At 40.1% G+C, this 27,013-nt stretch overlaps 1 protein-coding gene across 2 annotated transcripts; it reads left to right on the forward strand.

Annotated features, from left to right (window-relative positions):
* Nucleotides 1-26,553, forward strand: prr36a (proline rich 36a). 2 transcript variants are annotated; one of them, XR_010913891.1, is made up of 7 exons: nt 1-390; nt 12,442-13,102; nt 13,263-13,356; nt 17,701-17,879; nt 18,032-20,668; nt 22,763-25,104; nt 26,249-26,553. XR_010913891.1 is itself a non-coding variant. In XM_067498349.1 (6 exons), exons 2-6 carry the CDS (start codon nt 12,541-12,543, stop codon nt 23,836-23,838), a joined length of 4,548 nt encoding a protein of 1,515 aa, XP_067354450.1. In that variant the 5' UTR covers nt 1-390; nt 12,442-12,540; the 3' UTR covers nt 23,839-26,238. The 2 variants fall into 2 exon arrangements, 1 of the variants encoding a protein (XP_067354450.1); XM_067498349.1 differs by lacking the exon at nt 26,249-26,553 and having other exon boundaries at nt 22,763-26,238.
* Nucleotides 26,554-27,013: the final 460 nt, after the last annotated feature.

Here is a 27,013-nt window from a genome sequence, read left to right on the forward strand (position 1 = left end):
TGGGACCCCCTCCACCTCAGAGGCTGGTGTGAATCTGACATCACTGCTGTTTTGCATAACCACCAGTCTCGCGCCTGCGATTGGACAGCTCGCGGGATTTAATCTGCATTCTGGAGAACAACCACCACGCTTCAAACCACAGCCCGACGCCTCAGGCACTCCCTCCCGGAATCCACCCTTCATGTAGGCAAGCACCCTGCCATCGTCTGCCGCTGCACAAACGTGGAGGCAAGGGGTGAGAGAGGGACGCTCGCCGCTGACTGCGCGGCTCTGTTGTTAGTCCAGTGAAATTTACGGCATTTGTCGACATATTTTACCTCTGCGTTGGAGGGAGAGGGAGGAACTGCTCGTCTCTCCGGGAGCCTTCAGAGCGGAGTCGGCGTTTGAAAGGTAGGGAGGGTTTACTAACGTCTGTGGCGCGAGGCACAGTATTTAGGTTAACATATAGCTACTACTTATTGTTTCTTTGTTTTATTTAGTCTGTGAAATTCCCGAAAAGCGCTGTCTTGTTAAGAGAATCTCACCTTCTTTTCTGTGTTTCTTTCAAATGAACTAAACCTCATGTGGTTTGAAGCCAGACGCCTTCTTTGTAACGTGACCAGTTGTGGTTGATGATGTTATGATTGATCTGAAATGTTAGCATGGCACCATAGCGCTGGGCGGTGATTTCAACGTGCCCTTTCTCACAAGAAACATTTATTTGCATGCATGGTGGTACAAGAGGCAGCTGGTACGCTATTCCTAGTTTCGGGTTCAATTTATCGACTGGCTTCATGTGTCTCACCAAAGCTGCCCTGGCCGCTATTGTTCTGCGAGGCTGACCTAGGCCTTCTGCTCAAGCGGGGAGAAATCGACGTGATTGTTTCCAGAGACAAATGGTGTTATTTAAGCTCCACTTGAGGCTTGGAAAAACACCCAGAAACTTGCAAAACAATGTGAAGTCCTGGGACCACCTAGGGGTCCTTGACAGAATCCCAAAGCCACACAGCGACTGGGTGATATTGGTAACTGCGGAGGAGAAATTTAATCTTCAAGGCTTAAGGAATTTCTACCCTTATACTTACAAAATGTCTTATTTGGGCTGTGCAGTGTTTGGTTCTCCACTTTATCTTGGCTCCTTGGAGTGTATTTTGAGATTGATTAATTGAAGTCACTTTGGTAAACCCTATGAAGCAGCTTGCACTTAGCCTGCACACCCAACTCCCATGATTCCCCCCCCCCTCTCCAGGATAACTGTCATTGATTGTCATTTTTGCACCTCAAATCATCTGAGGCTTGACTTTGACAGACTGGCACGAGAAAAAGGATGCACACAGGGAGCTCAGACTATGAAGTAGCATGATCTGCAGAGTGACTGATATGGGCATTGTGTTCTGGCTCTAGGTTGACATTACATAATCATTGTGTTTTGGACTGACTGGGTGTGGTGGGCAGGATTTGGGTTTAGTAGCAGTGACTCTGTATTTGGCTTCAAAACAGTATTTGACGTGCAGATGCTCTCTGGTGAGTGTGTCCTCTTCCCAAGACCACAATACGCCTCCTACCGAGGTGTGTGTGTGTGTGTGTGTGTGTTATCTGTGGAGCTCAATGTCATCTGGTTTTGAAACCCATCTGTCTCTCCCCCTCCTTCTGATTGTAGGGTTACTGTTGCAGTGTCCCATTTCAAGGGGAGATTGTTCTAAATCTAAAGTCCAAAATGTCATAACATGATCTATTTGAAAGCCCCCCCCCTGCCCTTTTATGCAGCAGAGCCTTCTATTACCACAATTTAATGACTAAAGGTAGCTCGTGGGATCACTGAGCAATTTTGCTTGGTGTTTTCTGTGCGGTGCTGGGACCAACAGACCTCATTCATTGGCAGAGCACCGTGGACGGGGAAGGGATTGTAGACCTGATTTAGTGAGTGGGGGTAAGCAGGAGTTGTTAAGTTGACCCACCATCCTGTAGGCAGGAGACAGAGCCATGAACCTGCGAACAACTACAGGAAGCCTGTGTAGAGCTCTGAAGAGTGGTGTGACATGAGTCCTTTTTCAGCTGATTAAAAATGAGGCATGCTTCAGCATTAAGAAGGGTGGCCATCAATTACTGGTTCAATTAAACATGTTCAGAATTTTTATTTATTTTTAAACCCTTTGATTTAGCCATGTTTGGCTTTATGTTCGTTCTTTTAAAAATAAATAAATAAATAAATTGGTTTACAGGCGTCTGATACCCCAAACAGCCCAAATGGTAGCAGATGCAGCCACCTTTTCAAAATGTCTACTAGCACACAAATGATTTTTATACAGCATATTCTCTTGCTTTGTACACTCCTCTTTTTCATAGTCCAATGCTGACCAAAAGAACTCCTCATTTCACCGTTTCCTTTAACCTTGATATATAAGGATAACTTTTATACATTTAAGAAAATACTTATAAATGCTTTCTTTAAACAGGGTTTGTATTTGAAAAAGTACAGAAATGTTCTTTAAAATTTTGTAACTTTTAAAATTCAATTTATGTCTTGGGTTGGATTTTAAGTTTAATTGTTAACATCTCATCTGGGAATGTCAACTTTTCTTTTGTGACTCACACAGGTTTGTGGTTCCTAATAGGTTGGCTACATTTGTTTGTTTTTAGGAATGACACAGTCTGAGACAAATGCAGGTGGTTTAGATTGCACCATTTCCGATAGTTTTTCTATCTAAAATGAATTGATACATGAAGTAACGAAACCACAGTCATTATCTGGGACTAAGTAAGTAAAATACCTGTTCTGTCTCTCTTGACCTTTTTTGGCACTTATGCATTTCACAACCGGAAGCAGCAGAGAACAGGTTGCCTAACTTCCGGTTTAAGTCATTACATAGCAACAATTGCAGAATCTGAAACTTGAGTTTTTGTAGTTTTTGTACCTGGAAAATGTGTTTTTCAGACAATGTTGCTTGTTTCCTAAAGACCCAAACCTCTAAAAAAATAAATGAATAAAAAGGTGGGTGGAAGCCATTAGGCCAGACAAACAACAAAGTTTTAGGGTGCAAAGTAGTAACATGCACGTTTGTAGCCCTTTACTCTGGATTATATTAAAGCAGGCATCATTCAGCTCATAAACAAAGTTGTCCTAATCCACTTTTCGCAGAACATCTTTGTCGCACCACAGAACGGGAGAATGTCTATGAAAGGGAAAGTAAACATTTAGCCGTAAAGGAAATTGTCTCCTCTTTGTCTGGTGTAAGTGTGGAAGCTGCCACTGATGCTTCTCAACTGGACCTTGATTATGTTTCCACCCACAGCAGGTAAGAAGATTAGCATAAAAGATGTATAACATTACCGGTGACGTAATATAAATGACTGTTATGGTGGGATTTGTAACCCATTTTCATTCTGTTTTGATAGCTCTAATTTAAAGCCAACCAAATTAGCCTGTAAGTTAACGCTAGTAAGCTTCATATACCTCGACACAAGCTATTGCTCATAACAGTAATTCCATTCACATGTGCAAGGTACCACATAATACAACGACTTTGTCTAAGATGCAATCTCTGTGTAGGAAAAATATAAGAAATTTAGTGGTAGTTTTTACAGTGAGTCATTAAATTGGGCATATCAAGCATGCTACATGAAAATATTCGACGTTGAAATTCTTTATGAATGTTATGCTCTTAACTGTATAAAAATAAAGTACTTTCATTCGTTGACAGAAATTGAAAACACTACTGCAATATAGTGTTACCATATAACTGCATTGCACGCCCTAAAGTGAAAATAGGGTCACCCTTTCCCCAAGTACTTATGGTTTCTTTATAAAAGAGATGTTAAAATTCCTTCAATACTCTAAATACCATCTGATCATTTACTCTGACTTCAAAGCCTTTGTCACCCTGCTAGTTAGAGTTTTTTTTTGTTTTACACTTGTCTGACTAAAAACAGAGGTCATCTGTCAATGTTAAATGGTGTGCTTTACTTTTGAATGAATACATATGTCAGATTTGTGCTGCCCTTTCAGCTTCATGTGAGTTCATGCATGGCAGCAGCTCTGAAAGTTTGCTTGTTGTGGCTGTCTGGGTCAAGTGTTCAACTCTCTGCTGTGATCACACACTGAGAACAGAATGTGCTTATGGTTAACTCTATCCCATCAAACATCAGTTATTTTATATTTTAAGTTATTTTTGAGCAGATTTTATAGTAAAATTGGAGAGTTGCTTTGAAATTACAAATTAAAAACTGAAAAAGGTCAATGCGGCATTAACTGAACTAATAAATGGAAACCTTGTTCTCACTGCATGTGAGCAGAAGAAACTTGGCATGGAGCTGTTTGTAAATGCAGTTTAGGGCTCTACCTAATTAAATAACCTGCACACTATTTTGCGTAAATGTGTTGTAAAATTTGAATATTGTAAAAGAACCCAGGTGATGGTCTAGATCCATTTTTCCTTGCCAGAAATGCAAAACTTAAGTCTATATATTGCCACACAGGTAAGATGCCTAGTCTCTCGTTTGTTTTGTATCCCATCTCTTGCATTGCTCTTGGCTGTTGATCCATAGGATGGTAACATGGTGTGGCGCTGTAACGTTCGTCACTGTGGTTTGAAGGCTGGCACTCTCCTGCCCATTAGAATAAAGTGGTGGATGCTGGCGCTGCACTTTTAGGCACTCAGTCTGTCTGGGACTGTGAAGCTGGGGTCAGCGCACTGTAATTATTGAAAGGGTAATTCAGCACTTTTTATAGTCAGTCACTTTGGTAGCCTTGAATACTATCCCAAATACAAATATTACGCTGGAGGAAAAAAATTATGCATATGAACAATCTGGAATATTATTTACAGTGCCTTTTTAATATTGCAGAATTCGTTTCATTATGTTTACAAGTATGTGTATAGCAGCTCTACATGGTAAAGAGAAGGGATAAGTAGATTGAACAATATTTTTTTTATGTTTCTTCATTTGCCATATGCAGCAGCTCTCTCTAATCAGCAATACTATATATTTTGACTTATTTATTGATCCATGTCGGAGGGGAATCACAGTGCACACATCCACAACCGAGAGGATGTTTGTTTGTACTGGCCAGGACGGGTTATACGGGGATTCTTTGCACTGCCTCTTTTAATGCGTAGGAGCCTAAACATGTTATGTTCAGGAATTGGTTTGTGTGTATTTCACATATTTTAGGGGGGTAACTGTCAGAGAGGCAAGCAAGCCAGGTGTGAGCCCCGAGCTCACCCTCCCTAGTCACAGACATGCCAACTGCTCTCCAGCATTATATTGATTATCTGTCAGTTTGTCTGTGTCCATTTGCCTGGTACACCAGAGAGTAGGCTTTATCATCAGAAACTGGTGCCAGCTCTACTTCCACAGCAGCCCTGAGATAATTCCTTAATTTTCCCATTTTTTGTTATGTTATATTTGTGACTAAAAATGTCGGCCTGTTTTTACCTGGGTAGAATTTCTGTTTGTGTTTTTTTTTTTTTTCAGCTTTGTTATGGTCTTCAACAGCCCCCTTTAGTTAACAGTAGAAAGCCACAGGAAATGTGAAGGAGATAACATGGGACAAAAGACCTTGGTGGAAAAGTGAAGTATGCCTAGGCTAAGTCTGATTACAGTCATGGATTAATTCTGCTGCTCCCTCCGTATTTTTAATCATCAATTTCTAACAGTCCTTCTGCAGACTTTTTTTTTCACTTTTATGTAATGTGTAAAATGTTAATGCTATGATTATAGCATTCTAGTGTATTCGATTACGGAAAACCCTGACTGGTGTGACTGGATACAGTCTGTTATAGCAAGCTAGCAGTGCATTCAGTTAAAATGCCTGTCTACTCTGAAAGTGTCTGACATCCTTCCGTTCTTTCACCCTACAGCCTGTCTGATATTCCTATGATGTTTTGTTCGAAGTTATCTGTGCCAGCTGCTCCTTTGCACATTTGCATTTTTTTTTAATCTTCTACAGAACACATTGCAGTGCAGACACTGAGGCTTGCCTGCCCACCCCCCCCCTCATAATTCCCTAATGTACTCTATTATGCACCCAAACCCTTAAACTTTTTTTTTTCTTTTTTTTCCTCTTGACCACCCTTCTGACCTTATTTGCTGTTTATTATCAGCCAGTCTTTGTGGCAGCATTCCCTAGCCAATGCTTTCTCTATATTCTTCCCGGATAAGAACAGATTGTAACCCATTTCCCCGTGGTGATTCAGACCACTGCACTCCCACTTGCCCATCTTTTTCTATGCCACTCCCCTAAAGGCTAACTGGCTTAATCCATTTAACTTGTAGCCACACTTAACCACCTGCTCCTAATGGCCTTACTGAGTAGCTTCAAGTTATTTAGCATTTGATAGTGTAGTATATGAATTTGATACGTTGCATGCTTAATGTCAAGCACAGTCCGACTTTTAAGTCTCTCTTTTTTTTGTGTGTGTATATCTCTAAGAGCATTGGTTATGTTTTACGATGGAACAGCCACATCTTTTCAGTATTTAATTTTTAAATCTTTACTCTGTCCACAGTAAAAGTTTTATTTTTTATTTTATTTTATTTTTTTATGCAAAAATGGCATTTGGGAAGTCGTTAGTCATTTGGGAAAGTTAACTAGAGCGTTAAAAATATAAACGTTCTAGTTAACTTTTAACAAGTTTTTGTGCTCTGACTTCACCTGACCAGAAAATATCACTGTGTGTTTGGTTACAGGTGAGGAAAAATACCAGTTAAGCATCAAGAAAAGTAAATTTTTAAAACACTCATTATCAAATAAGCTTATTGTGGCAAATTTCTAATTGGTACGAACACATTGGCATACATACAGCTAAAGCTGTGTGTGAGGACCCTGTAGCTGTCAGCAGAGTGCATCCAGAAAGTATTCATTGCGCCAGTTTCCACTTTTTTTTATTTTTATGTAAGCTGTATTTTTAAAATAAATTATTTTCCACAACATTTTACAAACAACCCCATAATGACAACTGGAGAGAAGTTTGTTTGAAATTGTTGCAAATGTATTACTTTTTTCAGTATTCACCCCCTATGCTTTAATAGTTTGTTGAAGCTCCTTTAGCACCAATTACAGCCTCAAGTCTTTTTGACCAAGATGCTACCAGCTTGGCTCACCTATTTTGGTGCAGTAATTCCCATTCTTCTTTGCAGTACCTCTCAAGCTCCATCAGGTTGGATGGGGAGCATCGGTACATAGCCATTTTCAAATCTCTCCAAAGATGTTCAAGTCTGGGCTCTGGCTGCACCACTCAAGGACATTCAGAGTTGTCCAGCAGCCACTCCTTTGTTATCTTGGCTGCATGTTTGGGGTTGTTGTCCGATGAACCGTGGCCCCAGTTTGAGGTCCAGAGCACTCTGGAACACGTTTCCATCAAGGATGTCTCTAAACATTGCTGCATTCATCTTTACCTCAATCCTGACTAGCCTCCCAGTTTCTGCCCCTGAAAAACATCCCCACAGCATGATGCTGCCACCACCATTCTTTACTGTAGGGATGGTATTGGCCAGGTGGTGAGCAGTGCCTGGTTTTCTCCAGACATGACGTTGGCATTCAGTGCCAAAGAGTTCAATCTTAGTTTCATCAGACCATATTTCAGCAAGACGATGCTAAACCAAATACTACATTCATCACAACGTGGCTTTGCAGGAGTTCTTTTAACAACTGTCAGGGAAGTGAGGACACAGTTGCTGGAGTTTAGGAGAGAATTGTTGTCCCTTTCTTGTGTGATGCAGGATTCTGGCTGCTCAACAGTCCTCTGCCTTTTTTGCTGGAATTTCCATTTTAAAATGTGACAAATAATTTCCATTGGTGAAAGGTTCCAGTAGATAATCATGACTGTTTTTAATGCAGTGCTGCCTGAGGGCCAGAAGATCACACACATCTAGTTTAGACCTTTGGCCTTGTCACTTGTGCACAGAGATTCCTCCTGGTTCTCTGAATCTTTTGATCTATTGTAGATGGTGTATCTTCAAAGTCATCACAATTTTACATTGAGGTAACTTTTTCTGAAATTATACCACAATTTTTAGACAAATTGATGAACCTCTGCCCATCTTTACTTTGCTTCTTTTTATCAAATTCAAAATGAGCTAACATTTTCCATGAAATGGTAAAATGTCTGTTTCAACATCTTATATGTTTTTGTTCTATTGTGAATAAAAGATGGGTTAATATTTACAAATCATTTTATTCTGTTTTTATTTACATTTTCACATCTTCCCAACTTTTTTAGAATTGGGGTTGTAAATAAAAACACTATCAAGACTTTGTCTTTAAATGTTGTAAACATTGTAAAGGATAGCATTTGATGCACTCTGCATCAATAAAAGTAACACCCACCCAAAACAATTGCATATGGGCCAAAACACAGGTTACTTGCTTACCCTCAACTAGCTCTTGCTAACAGGAAAGTGTCTCCAAGCTAACTGGTAACTAACACTAATGTTGTAACTAAAGACCTCAGATGAAGGTCTTATTATTGTTTGCACTGGGCTCATTTTAAATGTTGATATTGGGCTAGCAGCCTGATCAAATTTGTTCCTCCCTGAAACTTCAGCTTACTAAATGCTGTTACGCATGTCAGGTATTTTTGGAGAATTTAGATAAGTCAGCTTACTTAGTAAAAATAGTGCTCAATGAAAATGGTAATGTAGGATATTTCTCTTGCCATACCAACAGATGACAAGCTAGCTACACTACAAAGTAATTGAGAGCTAATTTGGATCTCTGTCTACAGAGAGGGCCTCTAGTAAATGTATGAGATGTTCTGCATTTCACTGGTTTTAGGGTTTGTATGTATTCATTAATTCACTGGACAAGATGTCAACAGAAAACTTCACATCAAAGGTGTTTCCATCTCTTGGTCATCATGTGGCCTAAACGGCAATTCTGTATTGGTGCCAAAGTATGATCCACAGAACATCAGTGTTTTGCATACATGGATTCTCTTAAAAAACAAAAACAAAAAAAAAAACAGGTTCTATAGTAATTCTCTATGTAGCCCCCAAGAACATTAGGTTAAATTGTGTGATATTTGCAACATAATGGAGTGTACACATACCCTTTGTTATATGGATTTGTTGTAATGAGACATTGCTTAAAGAATTCATGGTAGGGTCCCCTCCTTCCTCTCACAAAGTGTGTGTGTGTGTGTGTTCGTTCTCTTCCGCTGTTGTTCATGTGAGTGCTTAACACTCCCTGGTGATACTGCATAAACCATTTCAAATATGCATTTGCTTTTAGATTCCTCCATGGTTTTTCAAGACTGCATGTGTAAATTCTGAAGGCTTTGGAAGTGTTGATTGCAGAAGCAGTTTTCTGCATCTGCTTCGACATTCAAGATTGAGTTCAAGTTCAGGAACCCCCATCTTTTCCCAGATGCCAATAAACCTCTTGTTTTGACAATCTACACCGACATCTTGTTTTAGTTCTAATTCCAACTAAACAACCCCTTCCTCTTAGGTTTTTCATTTCTTTTAAACTTGCATGTACACGTGTGTCCACACTCAGGCTGAATACCCCGTGTTAGTTTTTTTGTTTTTAAATATTTTTTCTGTCCTTCCTTTAGACACCCATCAGAAGAAACTTAATGAACAGGGTGGACATAAAAACATTTGTCAACACTTCACAGTCCAGTCTACCAACATTCAAAAACTTCCAACCTAAAAGCTTGGTAAGGGTTACCAGGCCAGTTTTATTTTAGACTAAATCTCTAAAGGTGTGGTTCTAGCAAAAATGTAGAGATGAATAATGTGCATCTGGAAATTAAAAGAATTCAGGAAGTGGTAGGCAACACAATTATTGTTCTGCATACATGCAAAATTGTGCGAACTAAACTTTCCTATTGAACTATCCTCCCCCTGACCTTTTGACTCCTCCTCAGTCACATGCACTCGCGTGCACACACAGCCAGCTTTCAATGGTTGTAGCCCGGATGAGTCTTGTGCATGTCAGCAGAGCTGGAATGTGGATGGGTCGGATTTGCTCTTTATCGCTGCTGGATTAGGCATTCACTTTAACACTTTACTCACTTTAATTGCCATGAAGCAGATGCAGCATTGACAAATCTTTATGTAGAAACTAAACATCATGCAACTGTAGTAGCTGGTTTTATTTATAAATGGTGACTGCACTTAAACTATATAAATGTTGTCTATCTGATCTTAATTTTCCTTTTAACAAGTTGCAAATATGTGATGGCCATTTTCTAAAGATATTTCTGACCTTTTTTCTACTATAGCACAGTCATTTCTGCAAATATCTTGAATGTCTTCCAAATCTGGCAGAGGAAAAATGGGGAAATCCTCAAAATTGAGCAGTTTTTAAAATGGTTGACAGTCGATATGTTCTTTCAATAAACATTTTAGCTCTATTACAAAAAGGCGCATAAGTTAGATTTTGATTGGGTAATATAAGCTTAATTGTTCTTCACTAGCATACATTATGTTTGCATTCACTCACAGTTCAGTTGCACAGTTTATCTGTTCGGTAGCATGCACACACCTCCAGCAGTCAGCACAACGCATTTTTTGACTGCTGCAATGCTTTCAACACTGCTAAATCCCTCTCCGCTTGTATTAAACTCCGTGTCAAACATGACCCATTTTGTCAGGCACAACTACTAGTGTCTGGATGTGTGGACCAACAGACTGGGACATGTGGTACAACAGATTGAATTAAACTTCTTACTTCAAAATAAGATGAGTCTTACAGCTATGTTTCTTTATTAGAAGTGGAATGTAAATGCCACTGAGGCCCCAGAGTTCTTCCTGTCTGGACTGATACAAGCTTACAGAGTGATGGTTGCAATTATTATTTCATCTTTTTTTTTTTTTTTTTTTAAAACTATCTTCTGGTTTACTGCTAAAAATACAGTACAAATGTTTACAACCTTCTGTGCTTTGTTTTTACCATCGCAATACCTGCAACACATATTAACCAGAGGAACTGAAGGATTTGTTATGTGTAGATGTTTTTTGTTTTTGTATTTCATCTAAATGCTGAAGGGTGTTCATCTTGAGGACATCTTGACAGACCATTTAAATAATTCTATCACAGACCTGTTATAACTTCTTTGACTAGAATATCTGGAGCTCAGACTTGGCATGTTTCCAGCTGGTTGGAATAAGTAGGATATTTTATGATGGATATGAAAACGTGTGACAAAAGCGGTATGTACAACTACCTTTTACTAATTGTAACTCTTTTAGTTATATAGCTTTAATATCCGTCATACAGTGCATAGTCTATAGCCATTGCTTGTTTACACCATTTTTGACGCATGTGCTCGTTTTACCTGTGCTTGCTAAAGTGAGTTACCTGCATACCTTTTTTGTTTGTTTTGAAACATTGGGGATTGGGCAAAGGCAGTGGCACTTTTCTACTGACCTACAGAGGCACCACATGTCAGATTCAGTCAAAGTGGGGTGCTCACGACATGTAGTTCTTGAAAAATAAAATTCAATGCTGTTCATTGAAACTCACATTCTCTATAGAGCTTAGATGTTGTTAAATCTTCAACTCAATTTCTTTCCTTTTCCAGTGAAGCTTGTTTTCTAGCTTAAACAAAGCTTCTACTGGGTACACCATCTGTGTAGCAGTTGGGAGCTCTAGCAGTGGGAGGATTAAATTGGAGCAGAGAGGAAAAAGTAGCTGAGAAAGGATAGAGGAGTAATCTTGGCTGAGTAGGTAGAAACTTCTTTTCAGAGGGACACAAGAATGGTCAGTGTAAATGTAGACGATGGTATGAGCAGGGACATTATCATGACGGTTCTGGAAAGAGCTCACTCAAAGGGGACAATATAACTTGACTTCAAGACTTCTAAATGATTTTACCGACATTTTTTGCAATGATTTTATTCAGTTACTTACCACAGCCTTGTGATCTCCACATTCATTTTTTTCCTAGTAGTCCTATTCATTAAATTCGTTTGCACAAATGTTTTTTAAGTGAACACTGCATGGTTTTGATTTCCATCTGCATTTACACAACACAGGAAGACAATGGCTGACAAATGGGCCATTTGGTGCTTGTTTTCTACTTCCTCTCTTTCCAAAATCTCTGTTGGCTGCATATCATGTCAGGAGATTGTGAAGTCTCTTGGCTTCTAAAGTTAGCTAAAGAAATCTACAGTTAAAACAAGGCTTTTTATAGTGATACTTTAATTTTTTTATTTTACTTTTAATTTTTTAATTAGGTGCCACACACATTGCGATCATTATCATTTCTGGGTTGAATGAGCATAGAGATTTTTTGGCATCTCGCCCTTCCCATTTCCTGTTTTTCAGACTACCCCAATTCTTTGGAGGCCCTTTAGAATAAATGGCGTTTCCTTTAGCAGTTTTTCTACGACTTCAAAGCAATGCATATCGATTCTTTGTGCATTTAAGAGCAGTTGTACAGTAGGAAAAAATCATTAGTATATTAATCTAAACTGTGCCAGGAAACTAAATCATGTTTTGCTCTTCTACAGGACATTAAATTGTGAGGGGAAGCTGGTCAGTCTAAGATTGTAAGCCCCTGGACCCACTTAACAGCTATAGCCACAGCATATATACATTAAGAGGAGGGAATGAAACCGGATGGGGTTACCATGGAAACCACTGAGCCCACTGAAGCTGCAGGAGAAGCAGAGCATTCCTCTTTGCAGGACAACATCACAGAGCAAGCCCCATCACAGCCAGAGGAAGCTGCAAATGTTGCAGCAACTGAAGTTGTTCCAAATGCCAATGATAAACCAGTAGCAGCAGACACGCACATCAAACCAAAACCTGTGGCAAATAAAACACGCCCTACAGCCAGATATACTGGGGCTTCAGGATCCAATTCACGACCACATCGCGCACTGAATGATGTGAAATCCTCTGTTTCTGCAGTTGCAGTCAAGAAAACAGCAACAACTGCAGCAAAAGCTTCAGGAGCTGTACCTAAAAGACCTATGGGTGTAACAGCAGTCTCCACCACAGTCAAGAGCAACACAAGAGTACCTGACAGGAAACCTGTTGGACCTACCAAAACTACCACTGTTGCTGCTGCCACAGTAACAAATGGTACCAAACCTACCACAGTGAATGGCACTCCTAAGAGGAGACTTGTGGCTGAGACTGTTAATGCACCTAGACCCAAAACTGCTTGTAAGTCTGAATTACATAAATAAAAAGCAAAATTAAATAGCTATATTCCTCTGGCTTCATGCAGTGTTTGAAACCAGTATAACATGTGAGTTTTTTGCTATATTTAAAAAAGTGTTTTATTTCCTGATTTCTATTAAATGTTTTGTATGTACGTGTGTAGGTGCTTCAAACAGACCAGTGGCTTTCACTGCACCAAAACCTAGCACTCCGACCTCAACAAAAGCTGGTGGTGCTGCTCTTTCAAAGACTACAAGGTATGCATGCATTTCACATACAAGAATCTGGTGTTGAAATGTTTACAGGCCCAAGGCATGGTATTGAACATAGTTATGTGTTTGGGAAGCCCCTTTCTTAAGTTGGTATTGACAAATGTATACTCTCTTTTCGTCATTTAGTTTGTTGGTTCTACTTACATTTTCTCCTTAAATCAGAATCTTGTAATCTCCCAAACTAACTAGGTGAGAGGGTGACTGTTTATCTAGATGCCCCAACAGGGAGTAGAGAAAGGGCTCCATTGTGGTCTTTGGGCCATTATTGAGTCAAATTTCACTTGGTGTGACTCATGTTTGCAGAAATAACCTGAGACAGAGGGCCTGAACAGAAGCAGTGATGGTGAAGAACTACCACTTTGTCTCAAACAGACCCCCTGGCAGAAACAATTTCCACCTCCCCAGGGCATAGAGCTATTGACTTGGATCATAATACTACTCAGTGGGCCAGTGTATTGAAATGGGACTAATATAGTTGTAAGCATGTGCTGTTTTAAAATAAGTAGTCCATCAAATTTTACAGTTGGTTATTTACTATAATTTTAACTAGAAAGATTTTACTGGTAAATATTATTTTGTATGTGAGTTTAATACCATAGTCTTATTAAAAAATGTTAGAAAAGTTTAGAGCTACATCCATAACCCTGTAATCCAACGTGTTTCCACAGGGTGTACTGAGGCCTGATTAGATTGTGACTTCCCTTGTCTTCCCATTAATGGTCTCTTATTAAATAAAGTGGTGGTGTCATGTGTCACTCTGCTCTTTGAGGGACCATATGGAGCAATCATTCATTTTTTTTCCATTTAATACAGTAAATAAATCTAATGCCTCTTTGTATACCAGACACAAATTTCTATACCACAAGTTTAACTTTATTTCTGTGGCATTGTATTTGTCTCAAATTTCTAAATGCACAAAGGGATGTCTTGACTTGTAATATCTGTCAAACCCCCACAATTCACTAAATGTTTAAAGCACTAGACCCACTGACACCTTCTTTTTTGTCATATTAGAATTTTTTAGCCAAATCCTCTGGCCCCTTCTAAATTTTAATGAAAATGATTTTAATTTTGGGTGTGAGGGAAGCTAATAGACTTAACCCAATTTAGAGTGTGATGTGAAAGCATTTGCTTGACTGCTCAAAGCATTTACTCTGTGTTTATGCATAACGGTCTCTACACTCTTTAAACTCTACACAATTTAAACTGTCTGCCCTTGCGGTACACAGAGCTTGTTGCCGCTTACGGTGTGCATTTCAGTCAATTATGGGGTCTGCCTTTTTGGCAAATTATTGTAGTAGCACAAACAGACCTTCCAGCTCAGCAGGGACTTTCATTAGTTGGGACACTGAGCATTATGGCACTAACCTTCCATAACAACACACAATAGAATTCAGTGGTGTTAAAAGATGCCTAATGAGAATATTTGATTGCAGCATCAGCTGTTGCAGTTTTGAAAAGATTATCTTGTTGATGCTCATGTCGCTGAGACAACGGCAGCCATTGTTTCCCAGTGTCAGAGTGTCAGAAACGCACTGATCTATTTCAAGCATTGATTTCTCATGTAGCATTGTTGTGGCAGACTGCATAGACACTAAGGACTAATGTAAGGAAAACATGCACAAAACGCTGCCTGTGGCCAATGGAAAACTAGCCCCTTTCAAAAAGTATTTATTTGCCCCAGCGTAAAAACCAAAAGATTTAATTGTATCAGGTCTGTTAAACTTTGATCTGTTATAGTACACAGACCCATTAAGCTATATGTCAAAGTTTCTGTATTAAACTGGTGTTAAAGCCATATGTTAAATCTGGCACCTGTTCTTCAATTATGCAGTATAGTGCTCTGGTGTTGACTGAGCAGTTGCTCTTTGCTCACACCACCCCTTTTTCAACCTCTTATATTCCCCCACATCCCTCTTTCCTGCCATCTGTCCTTGCTTAGTCCTGGGCCTTTGGCTAGGATCCCCTCAAACCTTTCTTATAGCCAACCTGTATCTTGTGTTTAAACTCACTTATCACTTATATGCATGTAGAGATTTTAAAATTCAGCATGTAGTTGTGTAAAATTTATGTAAGGCTTCATTTGCTGAAGAATATGTAAGATGGTTCATATTGAAATGGTCATAATTTGGAATAAACTGCAAATGGACCACTTTTTGGGCCCCTTGATAAAACATTAACCTGTGGGCAAGAGCTAGAATATTACTACAGAATTAATAAGAATTAAAGACCATTGCATTAGCCTTGCAAGAATGTTTGGATTATACTACATGTCATGTTTTTATTTTTTTTTATTCTGAAAAAAATCTAGGGCGACCTGAGGGTTAAACTCAATTTTATTTAGAGCACATTAACACAATTAAAGATGGCAAAAGTGCTGTAACTAGTCAAATAAAATAACACTAAAATCTATCTATCGCCATGACCTGATGCACTGGGAAGGAGCATAGGGAATAACTAGCTTGGCGAGGTAAGGTGGGGCGAAACAATTTAAAACTTTAAAAACAAATAAAACGATCTTAAAGCTGTCTGCTCTAATATTGCTAGGCTACATCACATCATCTGAACTCTTTACTTGGTGAAATCAGGCCTCCTTTCCTTATTGTCAAGATGGACAGAAGGAGGATGTGACTTTAAATGGCAAGGATGTACACTTTTTTGTTTTCTTTGATTAAAACTATATAATTTAGTCAGGGTGGTTTGTCAGCTGTCTTTTTCTAGGGAATAAGAAGAACAATGCAGTAGGTGGTGTCTGAATAAAACTACTGGCTCATGTTCACTGTAGTTGTTTTGGGGCCAAATGGAAGTCACAACTGCTCAGTATCTTAAGGCCCTTAATGCCATGGGTGTGTTTGGCACCAGTCTCAATGCTGACTGCAAAACAACAAAAAGACATGACACATCATTGTCTCTGTTCTGACCTTCCCCCTTAAAAAGACCATGTTGATCATCATAATCCCATAGATGGCTGCAGGCCTGTGACTGTATAGTGTATGTTCTTTATTTTTCGGTTCATTATAATGTTGGGTTGGAAATTTATCATGCACATTACAATCCAAATCTTAAGCCTGAAAGCAACCAATTACAGTATCTATGAGTCCATGTCTGTGCAATGGTTCTTATTTCTGAGAAACAAATGGTCATTGTAATGGTTATGGTATTGTGGGAGTGGCATCTGTTTAGGCATGCTACTCCGCTGAAAGCCATCAAAGTTTGTGTCTTTGTCTGCTAATAGGGTAGTTGATGTAGGCAACTGACAAAAGTCCAAAAGAAGTCTTGATACAGAAATCCTTTAGTGAGGAGACCACAAGATTTGATGTCTGCCCTTCCTGGTGCAAGCCTTCCCCATTTGCCAGACTGATATGCATATTAGAAACTGGTCAAATTTAAATTATACACAGTACTAGCTTTTGCAATGCTTTTTCAAGTGCTTATTTGTAGTAATACAGACTTTCAAAATTGTGTAATTTCAATCCAGTATGATGAAGCATGAGCACCATTCAGAATATTTTTGTTGGGTACTGCACTTTCAATTCTGCTGCAAGGATGTGATGTGGTGGTGTTTTTGTTTTAAGTAACAATACTTGCCCATTGGATCTTCGTTTGAAGCTTGGTTAAGACCTCAAATTCATATATGAATAATATCCCAAATTGAGGATATTATCACTGCCTCTGTAACATACAATGCCTAGAACTGCATTATAGGCAACATATGGTATAGTAAAAATAGTAGATAATTAAAATCTTAGCAATTCAATTCTATCATTACTCTTGCTCAGCTGTTGAGGACAGAACAAGAACTGGATATTTTAATCATTTTTAACATTAATCTTGTGAATTAGTTCCAAGCTTGGATAATGTAAGACATTTTTGTTGCAGAGCATATTAGGGAGAGGCAAGAGAATAGCAAATATTTACAGTAGCCAGGGTAACTGACTAATGAATTAAACAGTTAGGTTCATTGCAGGTGCAGGGTTTTTCTTCCTTTCTCCCACTTGCTGTATGTGTTATCTCCCATTGCCACTCTTTAATTCACATTTTTTTTAACTACCTGTCTTCAATCATAATTCTCGTCTATTCTTGTCTGCCCTTTTTCTCACCTGTCATACCCTGCACTGTCCTTTTAGGTAGTGATTGGATAAGGGAGACCTTAATATGATAATGGTTGATGCTGAGATTAGGGGTTGTAATTGTTGAGAAAAATAAATAAATAAATAAATGCATGCATGCATGCAAATGCATTTGGAAGTGACTCATTAGAGTTCATGCCAGCAAAGAGACAAAAAGTAAGCTGCTAATTTATTATTATTTTTTTTTCTATGCCTCCAGGCCTGTTACAGCTCCCTCTACATCTACACCGATATCCACCACATCCAGGGCCACTACAGCTACAATCAAGTCCTCCTCTACTGTAGTTGCAAAAACCACTGCTTCTAGAGTTACCACAGTGCCCTCTACTGGAAGAGCCACAGCAGCACAGACTCCCAAAACAGCTGCTGCTAAGAAAGGTTAAAGTTATTTCCTGTTGTGGCCATGAGACTGATGTCACATTCTGCAGTAGTAATTTACAAATTGACCCTGCAAAGTTGAGTGAGTGCAAGTCTCCAAATCATCATGACTGTTTTTAAATTGTGTGTACGTTTCGTTTTTTCCTTTCCAGATGGCTGTCGACCACAGTCTGCTACAGTGACTAAGAAACCTGCAACAGCTACATCAGCTGTACCCAAAAAATCGGAACCCTCTAAACCTGCGGCCACTGCGAAGCTAAACTCTGCCTCCAAATGGTCTGCAACTGCCAAGGCAGCTGATCACAAGGTATCACAATCCAAAACTCAACAGCCTGGAAAACTTCCCACAAAGAAACCTGCAGCTGCTACAAAGCTCCCTGGCCTTACCAAACCACCCCTTGGACGAACCCCACCTGCCTCTCCAGCAAACAAACCTGCAAATGGCAGCACATCTCAGGCAAAACGTGGAACCAAACCCACCCAGGCTGTCCCACCTTTCACAGCCATCAAGAAAGCTGAGGCTTCAAATGCTACCACACCTCCTGTAGAAGCACAGAGTGCTGCTAGTGCTACAGTAGCAGCTGCCACATTATTGAATGTACTAGCAGAAACACAAACACAGATAGCAGTGGTGTTACCACAAGGGCCCTTCTCTGCTGCCTTTACACCAGAAGAGGATTCTCCCCTAAACTTGGTCAACCAGGAGGTGGACCCCCAAGAGTCAGTGGAAGAAAGAGAGCAGATGCATGGCTTTGCACAAAGCCCTGTCAGGACATCCTTACCACAAACGGCTCCACCCCAAGAACAGTTCAAAAGCAGTGCCTCCTTACTGACAACTCAGGATGAGATTCCTGCCCCAACTGACCAGACAGTAGCAACAATTGTTTCCCCTCTAAACTTATCAACGGACCCTGTTTACTTGTCAACAGACCAGACTGAATTCACATCTATAGCCCTCCCACCAGCCATAAATGGCAGCCCTAAGATCATTCTCCCTACAAATCTAAATGAGGAAGAGGATGAAGAAGAGAGGGAGGGAAGTCAACTTGTTTCTGTCTCTGAAATGAGTGGTACCACACAGCCAACAGAGGAGTCTCGTCCTGGGTCAGCTGGTCTAGTAGGATCTGCTTTGCGAGCTGGAGGTGCCTTGCAATCTGAGCTGGACTCTGAAGATGTGAGCGGCAGCCAACAGGGTGCATCTGAATTAAGCGCCCCAGGGGTCCTGGAAGGCACAGAAAGCATGGATGATTTGGGAGATGGCAGTCTCAAAGGAGCAATTGACATGGAAGGAGCCTCAGCAGGTTCACCTGACTTTGAGAAGGTTCCTGACATACCAGTTAATGACTTTGAGGATGAAGATGATGATGATGAAGATGACAATGATGGGGTGTGTGACATGGATGTAGGCTCAGAACATATAGATGAACCACAAAGACCCAGGCATGACAATGATGTGGATGATGAGGATGAAGATGTGGAGATGGCTAGTGAGGGGGTCACAGAGAGTGGGCTGGAAAGCTATGGGAACCCAGATGAAGATGACTTTGCTGAAGATGAAAGGCTAGACAACTTGAACAGGGTTGCCCAGCCACCACCTCCCCCTCCTCTACTGCCCTTTGCCCCAGCTGCTCAGTGGGACCAACCAAACCCCTTTGCTGATCCCTGGGCAGAGCCTCTCCAGCCACAGATTCTTGAGAATGTATCCCAGACTGAACAAGTGGCAGAAGCAACAATAGGGAGTCCTTTGACAGACCCCTGGCAAGCAGACTCTGAGACCCCAACACAGACTCCAGCCCAAGCCTGGCTAGAAATGGGCTCTGCTCCTTGTCTTTCTGAAAACCAAGAAGTTCCCTGTCATTCTTCTGCTAAAGATATGCCACCAAATTTAGAGGCCCAAATGTACTCTGATCAGTCCAGCCCAGTCCCAGTGCAAGCCCTGACAACGGCTCAACTCTCTGCCCCAGGAATGTCCCTGTCAAGCACCTTGAGCAGTGAGACCAGCACACCTGAGGAACTTGGTGATTACAATCATGTTGAAAAGCTCTTGCATCATGACGCACAAGGGCTAGTGTCTTCTCCCCAACCTGACTTAGACAGTCAAAACCTGTGCATCCACTTGGAAAGTGGAGATCGGCCAGGAGAAGAGAGAGAAAAAGACACCATGGCTGCTGATGAAATCTTGGGAGCCCCAGTAAGCGCCCCAACTTCTATCCCCTCGTCATCCTCTGTCACAGAAGACGAGGGCAGCGACACAGAGGGAGAAGCTCAGTTGGATGATTGCTTGGAGAGTTCAGTGGTCAGCCACATCACCATTGCCAGCCAGCCTCCAACCCAGTGCTCTCTGTCCATTGTGGAAGAAAGAGAGGAGGCTGAGGTGGAGGATGTCAAATGTGGTGTAGAAGACTCCACCCCACCTTCAGCTACTTCGTTGGCATCTTATGGCTTCGACACAATGACCACAACTTCAAATACCCATGCCCATTCCACAGGGGAGAGCTGCATCAAGAGTCCTGGTATTTTCTCTCTGGAGGAGCTACCTGAAGAGGCCAAGGATCCCTGTTTCATCGCACAGCCTCACATGCAGTCATGCCTCGCAGAGAAACAATACATAGAATGTGGTAAGAAGAAAGCAGAATCAGCTGAGCATGTCAGGGAGGTTCCAGGGCCAGATGAAACCCTGAATCCTCCATCAACTTTGAACACTTTGCAACAACCTGAAGAAATTCCAGATGACATCCAGCCTCCCTACTATTCTGCTATCTGTGAAAAGACTGAGAACTTTTTTGCAGGTAATGTATAGTTCATCTTCCTAACCTCCTCAGTAATGTCCTTAACTCCCTCTGGCACTGTTCCAGCTTCTCCACAACAATCTCTCTGTTGTTGCTGTCAGTGTTGGTCCTGAAATCCTTGGGGGTGGATGTAATCTGTTTTCAAAGAGAGCAAAAAAGAGAGGATGGCAGTGGCTCTTCCCTCTCATAGCATTTTCATTATGAGTATATGGCTTACATTCCTGTATGTGCAATAGCTACTCTTATTTACAGCTAATATGAGAGCATGTCTGTATTTGGGTTTCTGTTTTATTTAACACAGAATTATGTGGTTGCCCTAAGGTGGCTTGGATTTGACTTGTGTATTTTGCAGCTCTTAAAGAGTGAAAAGAAGAAAATTAGGCATAACAAAGGAAATGTGTAATGAGTTGTTTAACATTTTTCACATGTATTTATCCTAATACTTTTTATAGAACAAAACTGATAACTAAAAGGTTTTGATTGTATATTAATGTATGATTTCACTCTCCTTCCTTACAATACAGGCAATCTTCCTTAACCCCATTGACTCCCCATCTCTTTTTGCACTTTAAATTGTACCCCAGCTTTTTCCTGTGTCTCCATCTTTTGGAGTAATGAACCTTACAACTTTAAATAAAGATTAGATTTTTACTCTGATGTACTCTCACCGTACAATTTTATTGAAATGGGCAATTGGGAGTTTAGAGTAAGACCTATGGGTCTATCTGAATGACAAATCATTTAACACCACTGGTATTCAGTTCAATGTCTGACACTTGTGGATGTAGTGAGAGAGGACATTAAGTTAGTTGGTGTGAAAGAAGAGGATGCTGAGGACAGGGTTAGATTCAGCCAGATGATTCACTCAGGTGACCCCTGAAAGGGAACAGGCAAAATAAAAAAGATTCAGTTCAAGATATCAAACTTTGTTTAACCAGTGGCTTTAGTCCTCTCATTACATTGCAGACACATCCACTAAATCAACTTAGTAGACTACACATGCTTTACTTGTCTCACACTCATGCTGCCATACACCCAAGTCATAGCCTTCATTTTCTAAAGTGGACATGATAAACAAGATTTCCCTGGTCTGAAAACAACATGCCTGGAATGAATCTGCTATGAACTGATCATCTACGCCACCAGAACTTCCTGTCATGGATCAAAATTTGGAATTCAGAGAGAAGTTTGACATCTCATTGTCCAGCCTCAAGAAGGACCCAACTGTGCTCATTCTGGTGCTCCTCTATTTTCCCTCCAATCCACTGTGGGTGTGTTACAGTTTTAGTGCTTTTTCTAATGCCTTATTTGCACTTTAGTACGGCACTGTATCAGTGTAATGGAGCTTATGCATGTCACTATTGCACAATGAATTTCATCTCATTACTTTGGATTGGTTTGTTAACAAGCCAAATAGATTGGCTCTAGGATTGTACTTAGGTTAGTAATCTCTAGCCTTAACTTGAGTCCTCCTAAGGCCAAGCTATTTAGACACACACTTTCTGGTGTTGCTGAATGTATATAAATGCATGGAAAGCTTTTGCATGTATCACTGGTTGACTAACTATAAATGGGTGATGACAATTTAAGCTTTTAAAAAGCTTTTATGGCTGTTTCAGTATATTAGTGATTGCATATACAGGAAGTTGGCTGCTTTTTATTTTTTATTTTTTTCTACATAGAAAAACAAAAGTAGTTGAGCAATAGTTTAATTTTTTATTTTTTTTTTTTTTTAAACTTCCATAGCTGCTCTCTGGGGTTAAGTTAGGAAATTTGCAGAGTCACCACCCCCAGTCACTTCACCGTGGGTCACCATTTGCTGGTGTGTTCACTTTGTATATTTTATTTATATATATACATATGTGTTCAAAGTGTAAAACTACAAATAATTGCAGATCAGTTTGGTGCTTGGTGGAGCTTTAGGTTTAGTATCATGCACTGTTAAGCAAGTGTCTCTGAACCCCCACACCCCTTTCTTCTACACCCTTCTGCTTGCACTTGCACTGCATTGCTGTCACTGTCCTACTGCTTGTGACCTTTGTTTTATAACATCATGCTACTGTAATCTTCCTTCCTGCTTCTTCTCACACACAGGCTTCACTGCACTACCGCATCTTCACCGCCGTGATTACTCGGCATATCCCAGAACCTACTGTGATATCATCAAACCTCACAGCACTGCTGTTACCCCACCAAAGCTTACCTGTGCTGACCTCCCACCCAGGAGCCTTGAGCAGAAAGCACTGAGCCCCCAGCTTCGTAGGCTGGAGCAGCATCAGAGACAATTACTGGAACTGCAGCAACGCAAAGAGCAGCAGAGCAGACTACTTGAAGAGGCAGAGCAGGAGAGAAAGAGGAGGCAGGAAGAGGAGCAGAAGAAGAGAGACGAAGCTGAGGAGGAAATAAAAAGGAATAAAGCAGGGGAGGACAGAAAAATAAGGGAACAAGCAGAAGGAGAGGAGGAAAAAGTGAGGAAAGAAGAGCTCAAGCAGAGGAAAGCCTTAGAACTGCAGCTACAGGAGCAACAACAGGAGCTAAAGCAAAGACAGCAAATCGTGCAGTGGCAACAGGAGCTGAAACAGTCTAACAAAAGTCAAACCGTGTTGGTGTCTCCTTCCTCAGGCCTCTGCACCATCTATGAAGCCCTGGAGAACAGTGAAGAGGAGCCAGAAGGTGAAGAAATGGGAGTAAATGTGCTCTCCTCTAAAAGCAAGAAAGATCCAAAGCTAGATGACTGTGATAAGGCAACATTAGAGGAAGAGAAACAAGATAATTCCCCACCTACAGAGAACCCCTTGCCACTCCCACACTCCCCTCAGATGTCTAGACTGCCATCCAAAGGAGAAGATGAAACCTTTCACGGTCAGTCTGAGTCTCCAGAGCAACCCTCACCCATGGACCTGGACTGGGGTAAGAAAGTGGACATAGTGCAGCAGCTGATCAACCAAACTCTGCTGCTGAATGGAGATGGCTGCTCCTCCCTGTTGCTGCTGCCTGGGGGTGCAGGAGGCACACTGAGCCCCTTGGAGAGCAGCCTGTGGCCCAGCCTGCTACCTCCACTCACTCCTCCCTCTGCCACAGTCACATCTGTTAGTAGTTTCTCCCCAGAGGCCACTGGTAGCTCCCTACAGGGGGAATGGACAGTAGTAGAGTTGGAGACGCATCACTGACGTACAGTGTGTGGGTCACTTAGCTCATACTCACTTAGCTTCTAACTCATGTCTGCAATTGTAAAACCTAAACAACCATAGAGGGAAGTAATGCAAGTGCTGTCAATTTACACACGTGCAGATGAGAATTAAGACTCAAGACACAAACCGAATACTATGTCCATGTAGAGCAGCCTACTATTGAGAAGTCCTCTAATTATACACATAAGTAAATTGATGTGGAAAACGGCTGTATTGAAGTTTTGAGGAAGATTTCTCTATCTTGTGAAACTAGTTGAGAGAAATGGCTTTTCAATTGCTTTTTTAATGTTGCTCAGTTCACCCTTTATTACATATACTGTCAGTCATGCTTTTCTTTACTATTTCTTGAATTACTGAATAGTTTTACTAATTAAACCTTCTAAAAGCATTATAATGCTGCAGTGTTAAAATGAATAATTACCTGAATGGAATCTGTTACAACGGGTGGTGTTCGTTTTGTTTTTAAAGGAGGGCCTAATAGATTCACTTGACTGAGACGGGGTTAACTGTACTATAAAAGTAATCAGACAACAAACATACTCATCCATGCTGTAGTTGAAGCAAAAAGATGAACATTCTTGCCCTGAATTAGGACGCTCAGGTTGTTTTTACTTCAGGCAAACTCCCACCCCAACAAATTAAAAGCCTAAAATATTGAGGACTGTATTTAGGCTATGCTTGGGGTCATAGTAAGTTAAGTCTGTGGAAATACTGAGGTCATACCCTATTTTACATCTCCATATTGTACAAAATTCAGTTGCTGCACATTTTATTAATATGAAGGTCTAAATGTTGTTGTTTTTTTTTTGTTTTTTTTTACACTGGGGAGCAAGTTGGCATCAACCAGAAATGTAGTATTACATGTGACATTCATATACCTATTTACAATTCAAACAGGTGTGTTTTTATGTAAACTCGCATTACAAAAGGTAAGTAAAGATAACGCAGATTGTTTTAGAAGTTTAACATATATTAAATGAATAATTAGGCTAGACCTATATTTTTATTCTCCATGTAACTGTACCATGGAACCCATTTTAAGACTGGCATGCAATCACTCTTTTCAGTGGTAACTACAGTGGTACCTGACAGTCTTCACTCAGGGGTAGAAAATTTTATGCTACTTTTTTAAAGAATGGAGTCTCCCCTCTGCTACAGGAGTTCAAGAAGACTCCTATGACACCAAAATGAAACCCATCACCTCTTTCCTCTCACTTGACATCCTACACTACTGCAAACACAAAGGTGACAGGCTATAATATTACACTTTAACACTTAACCCACATGTGATTACTGACAGACTATCAAAATGAATCAATGTTACAGATAACAACTGTGGAACTGAACACACTTCCTTTTGCCAAATCTTTGTGCCATGAGTGGACACATGTACTCAGAGATTGTGCCAAATATTCATTGTACGTTTAAGGGAAACTGAATCTAATGTAAACAGGATTTGTTAGACTTTGTGTCCATTAACTTTTTTTACATGTTTAAGCCATAGTTATTCATGCATACAATCTTTTTTCCTAATTTAATTTAAACACAAAGTGGAGATTTCCTGCTACTGGAAAGTTGAGATCACTGATTTTATGAAAAACTCTAGTCTTACACATTGTATTAGTTTAGATATGTTGGAGTAAAAGAAAAAATTTAAGTGTGTTAGACCTCCTGTACTCCTACTTACGTTGGTATAATTTATTTGAAAACAGGATGTTTTTGTTTTTTAAATACACATTTCCCTTTGAAACCCTGGAGACCGGCACTAGTGAAGGTTTAGCTGTATGCACACAACTGATAAAGTTTCTTAGTAATTAAAATGTGAAGGTTATTATACTTAGGTTCTCATGGTCATCATTGTATCCTTTTGTCACAGACTACAGGCAAATGAGTACAAGGCTGTTATAGTTGCATCAAGTTCAGACTTTAACAGTAGAAGATGACAACTTATTCTCTGTTTCAGCTGATGCTGCTTTGATATTTAGGCGTGACTTTGGAGGGGAGGTGGGCAGGTTGGTGGTTTTTGAAAGGACGCTTATCAAGTCATTCTAGATGTATTATGTGTATTGTTGATTTACAGTATGAAAACGTGGGTCACTGGTTATAAATGCTCATTTTGGCATTTTATGTTAATGTCAGTCTGTCTGGATACTGTTTGTCAGTGTTTCTTAAGGCCATCATATTGCGCTTCACATGCTTTAAGATAAAGACATTCTCCCACTTTTTTAATTTTATTTTTTTTTTTTTTGTAAACCTGCCTTTGTAGTAATTCAGTGCACAGCTTTCTGCCTCATTTTGTAGTGGCAAACTAAATTATGCTAATGTAAAACACGGAGACTGGATGCTTCGAACCTAAATGACTCAAGTCTGATTTTTTTTTTTTTTCTAGTACTGGATCCAGCCATGAAGACTTTTCTAACCATCACTAACCATTAGTTTGTTCACACTGATGTCAAAGCCTGTATGTTGAAGCTGACAGCAAAGTGATATTTATGCCTAAGATATCCGCATAGATCCAAGCAGGACACACAATGCTCAATGCATTTGACAAAGCTGGACTTTAAATGTTCTGTGTGTATGTGGTTTAAAAAGACTGATCACTGTAATGAAGGGAAACTCCATTTTAGTTTTATACTTTAGAGATTTAGAAACATAGCAGTCCTTTCAGACTTATATATAGATATAGAGATATAGATATAGATATAGATATAGAGATATAGAGATATAGATAGAGATATAGATAGAGATAGAGAGAGATAGAGAGAGATAGATAGAGAGAGATAGATAGAGAGAGATAGATAGAGAGAGATAGATAGAGAGAGATAGATAGAGAGAGATAGATAGAGAGAGATAGATAGAGAGAGAGATAGATAGAGAGAGAGATAGAGAGAGAGAGAGATAGAGAGATAGAGAGAGAGAGATAGAGAGAGAGAGATAGAGAGAGAGAGAGAGAGAGAGAGAGAGAGAGAGAGAGAGAGAGAGAGATAGAGAGAGAGATAGAGAGAGAGATAGAGAGAGAGATAGAGAGAGAGATAGAGAGAGAGATAGAGAGAGAGATAGAGAGAGAGATAGAGAGAGAGATAGAGAGAGAGATAGAGAGAGAGATAGAGAGAGAGAGATAGAGAGATATATATATATATCTATCTATATAGCT

The sequence above is a fragment of the Channa argus genome, chromosome 3 (assembly GCF_033026475.1).
Source record: "Channa argus isolate prfri chromosome 3, Channa argus male v1.0, whole genome shotgun sequence".
NCBI lineage: Eukaryota > Metazoa > Chordata > Actinopteri > Anabantiformes > Channidae > Channa > Channa argus.

Excerpts from the sequence above, each read along its gene's own strand:
- prr36a (XM_067498349.1), top strand. The coding sequence starts at position 12,541 with ATGAAACCGGATGGGGTTACCATGGAAACCACTGAGCCCACTGAAGCT. Across the intron at positions 13,103-13,262 it reads ACCTAGACCCAAAACTGCTT|GTGCTTCAAACAGACCAGTG; the intron begins GTAAGTCTGAAT and ends GTACGTGTGTAG. Across the intron at positions 17,880-18,031 it reads AACAGCTGCTGCTAAGAAAG|ATGGCTGTCGACCACAGTCT; the intron begins GTTAAAGTTATT and ends TTTCCTTTCCAG.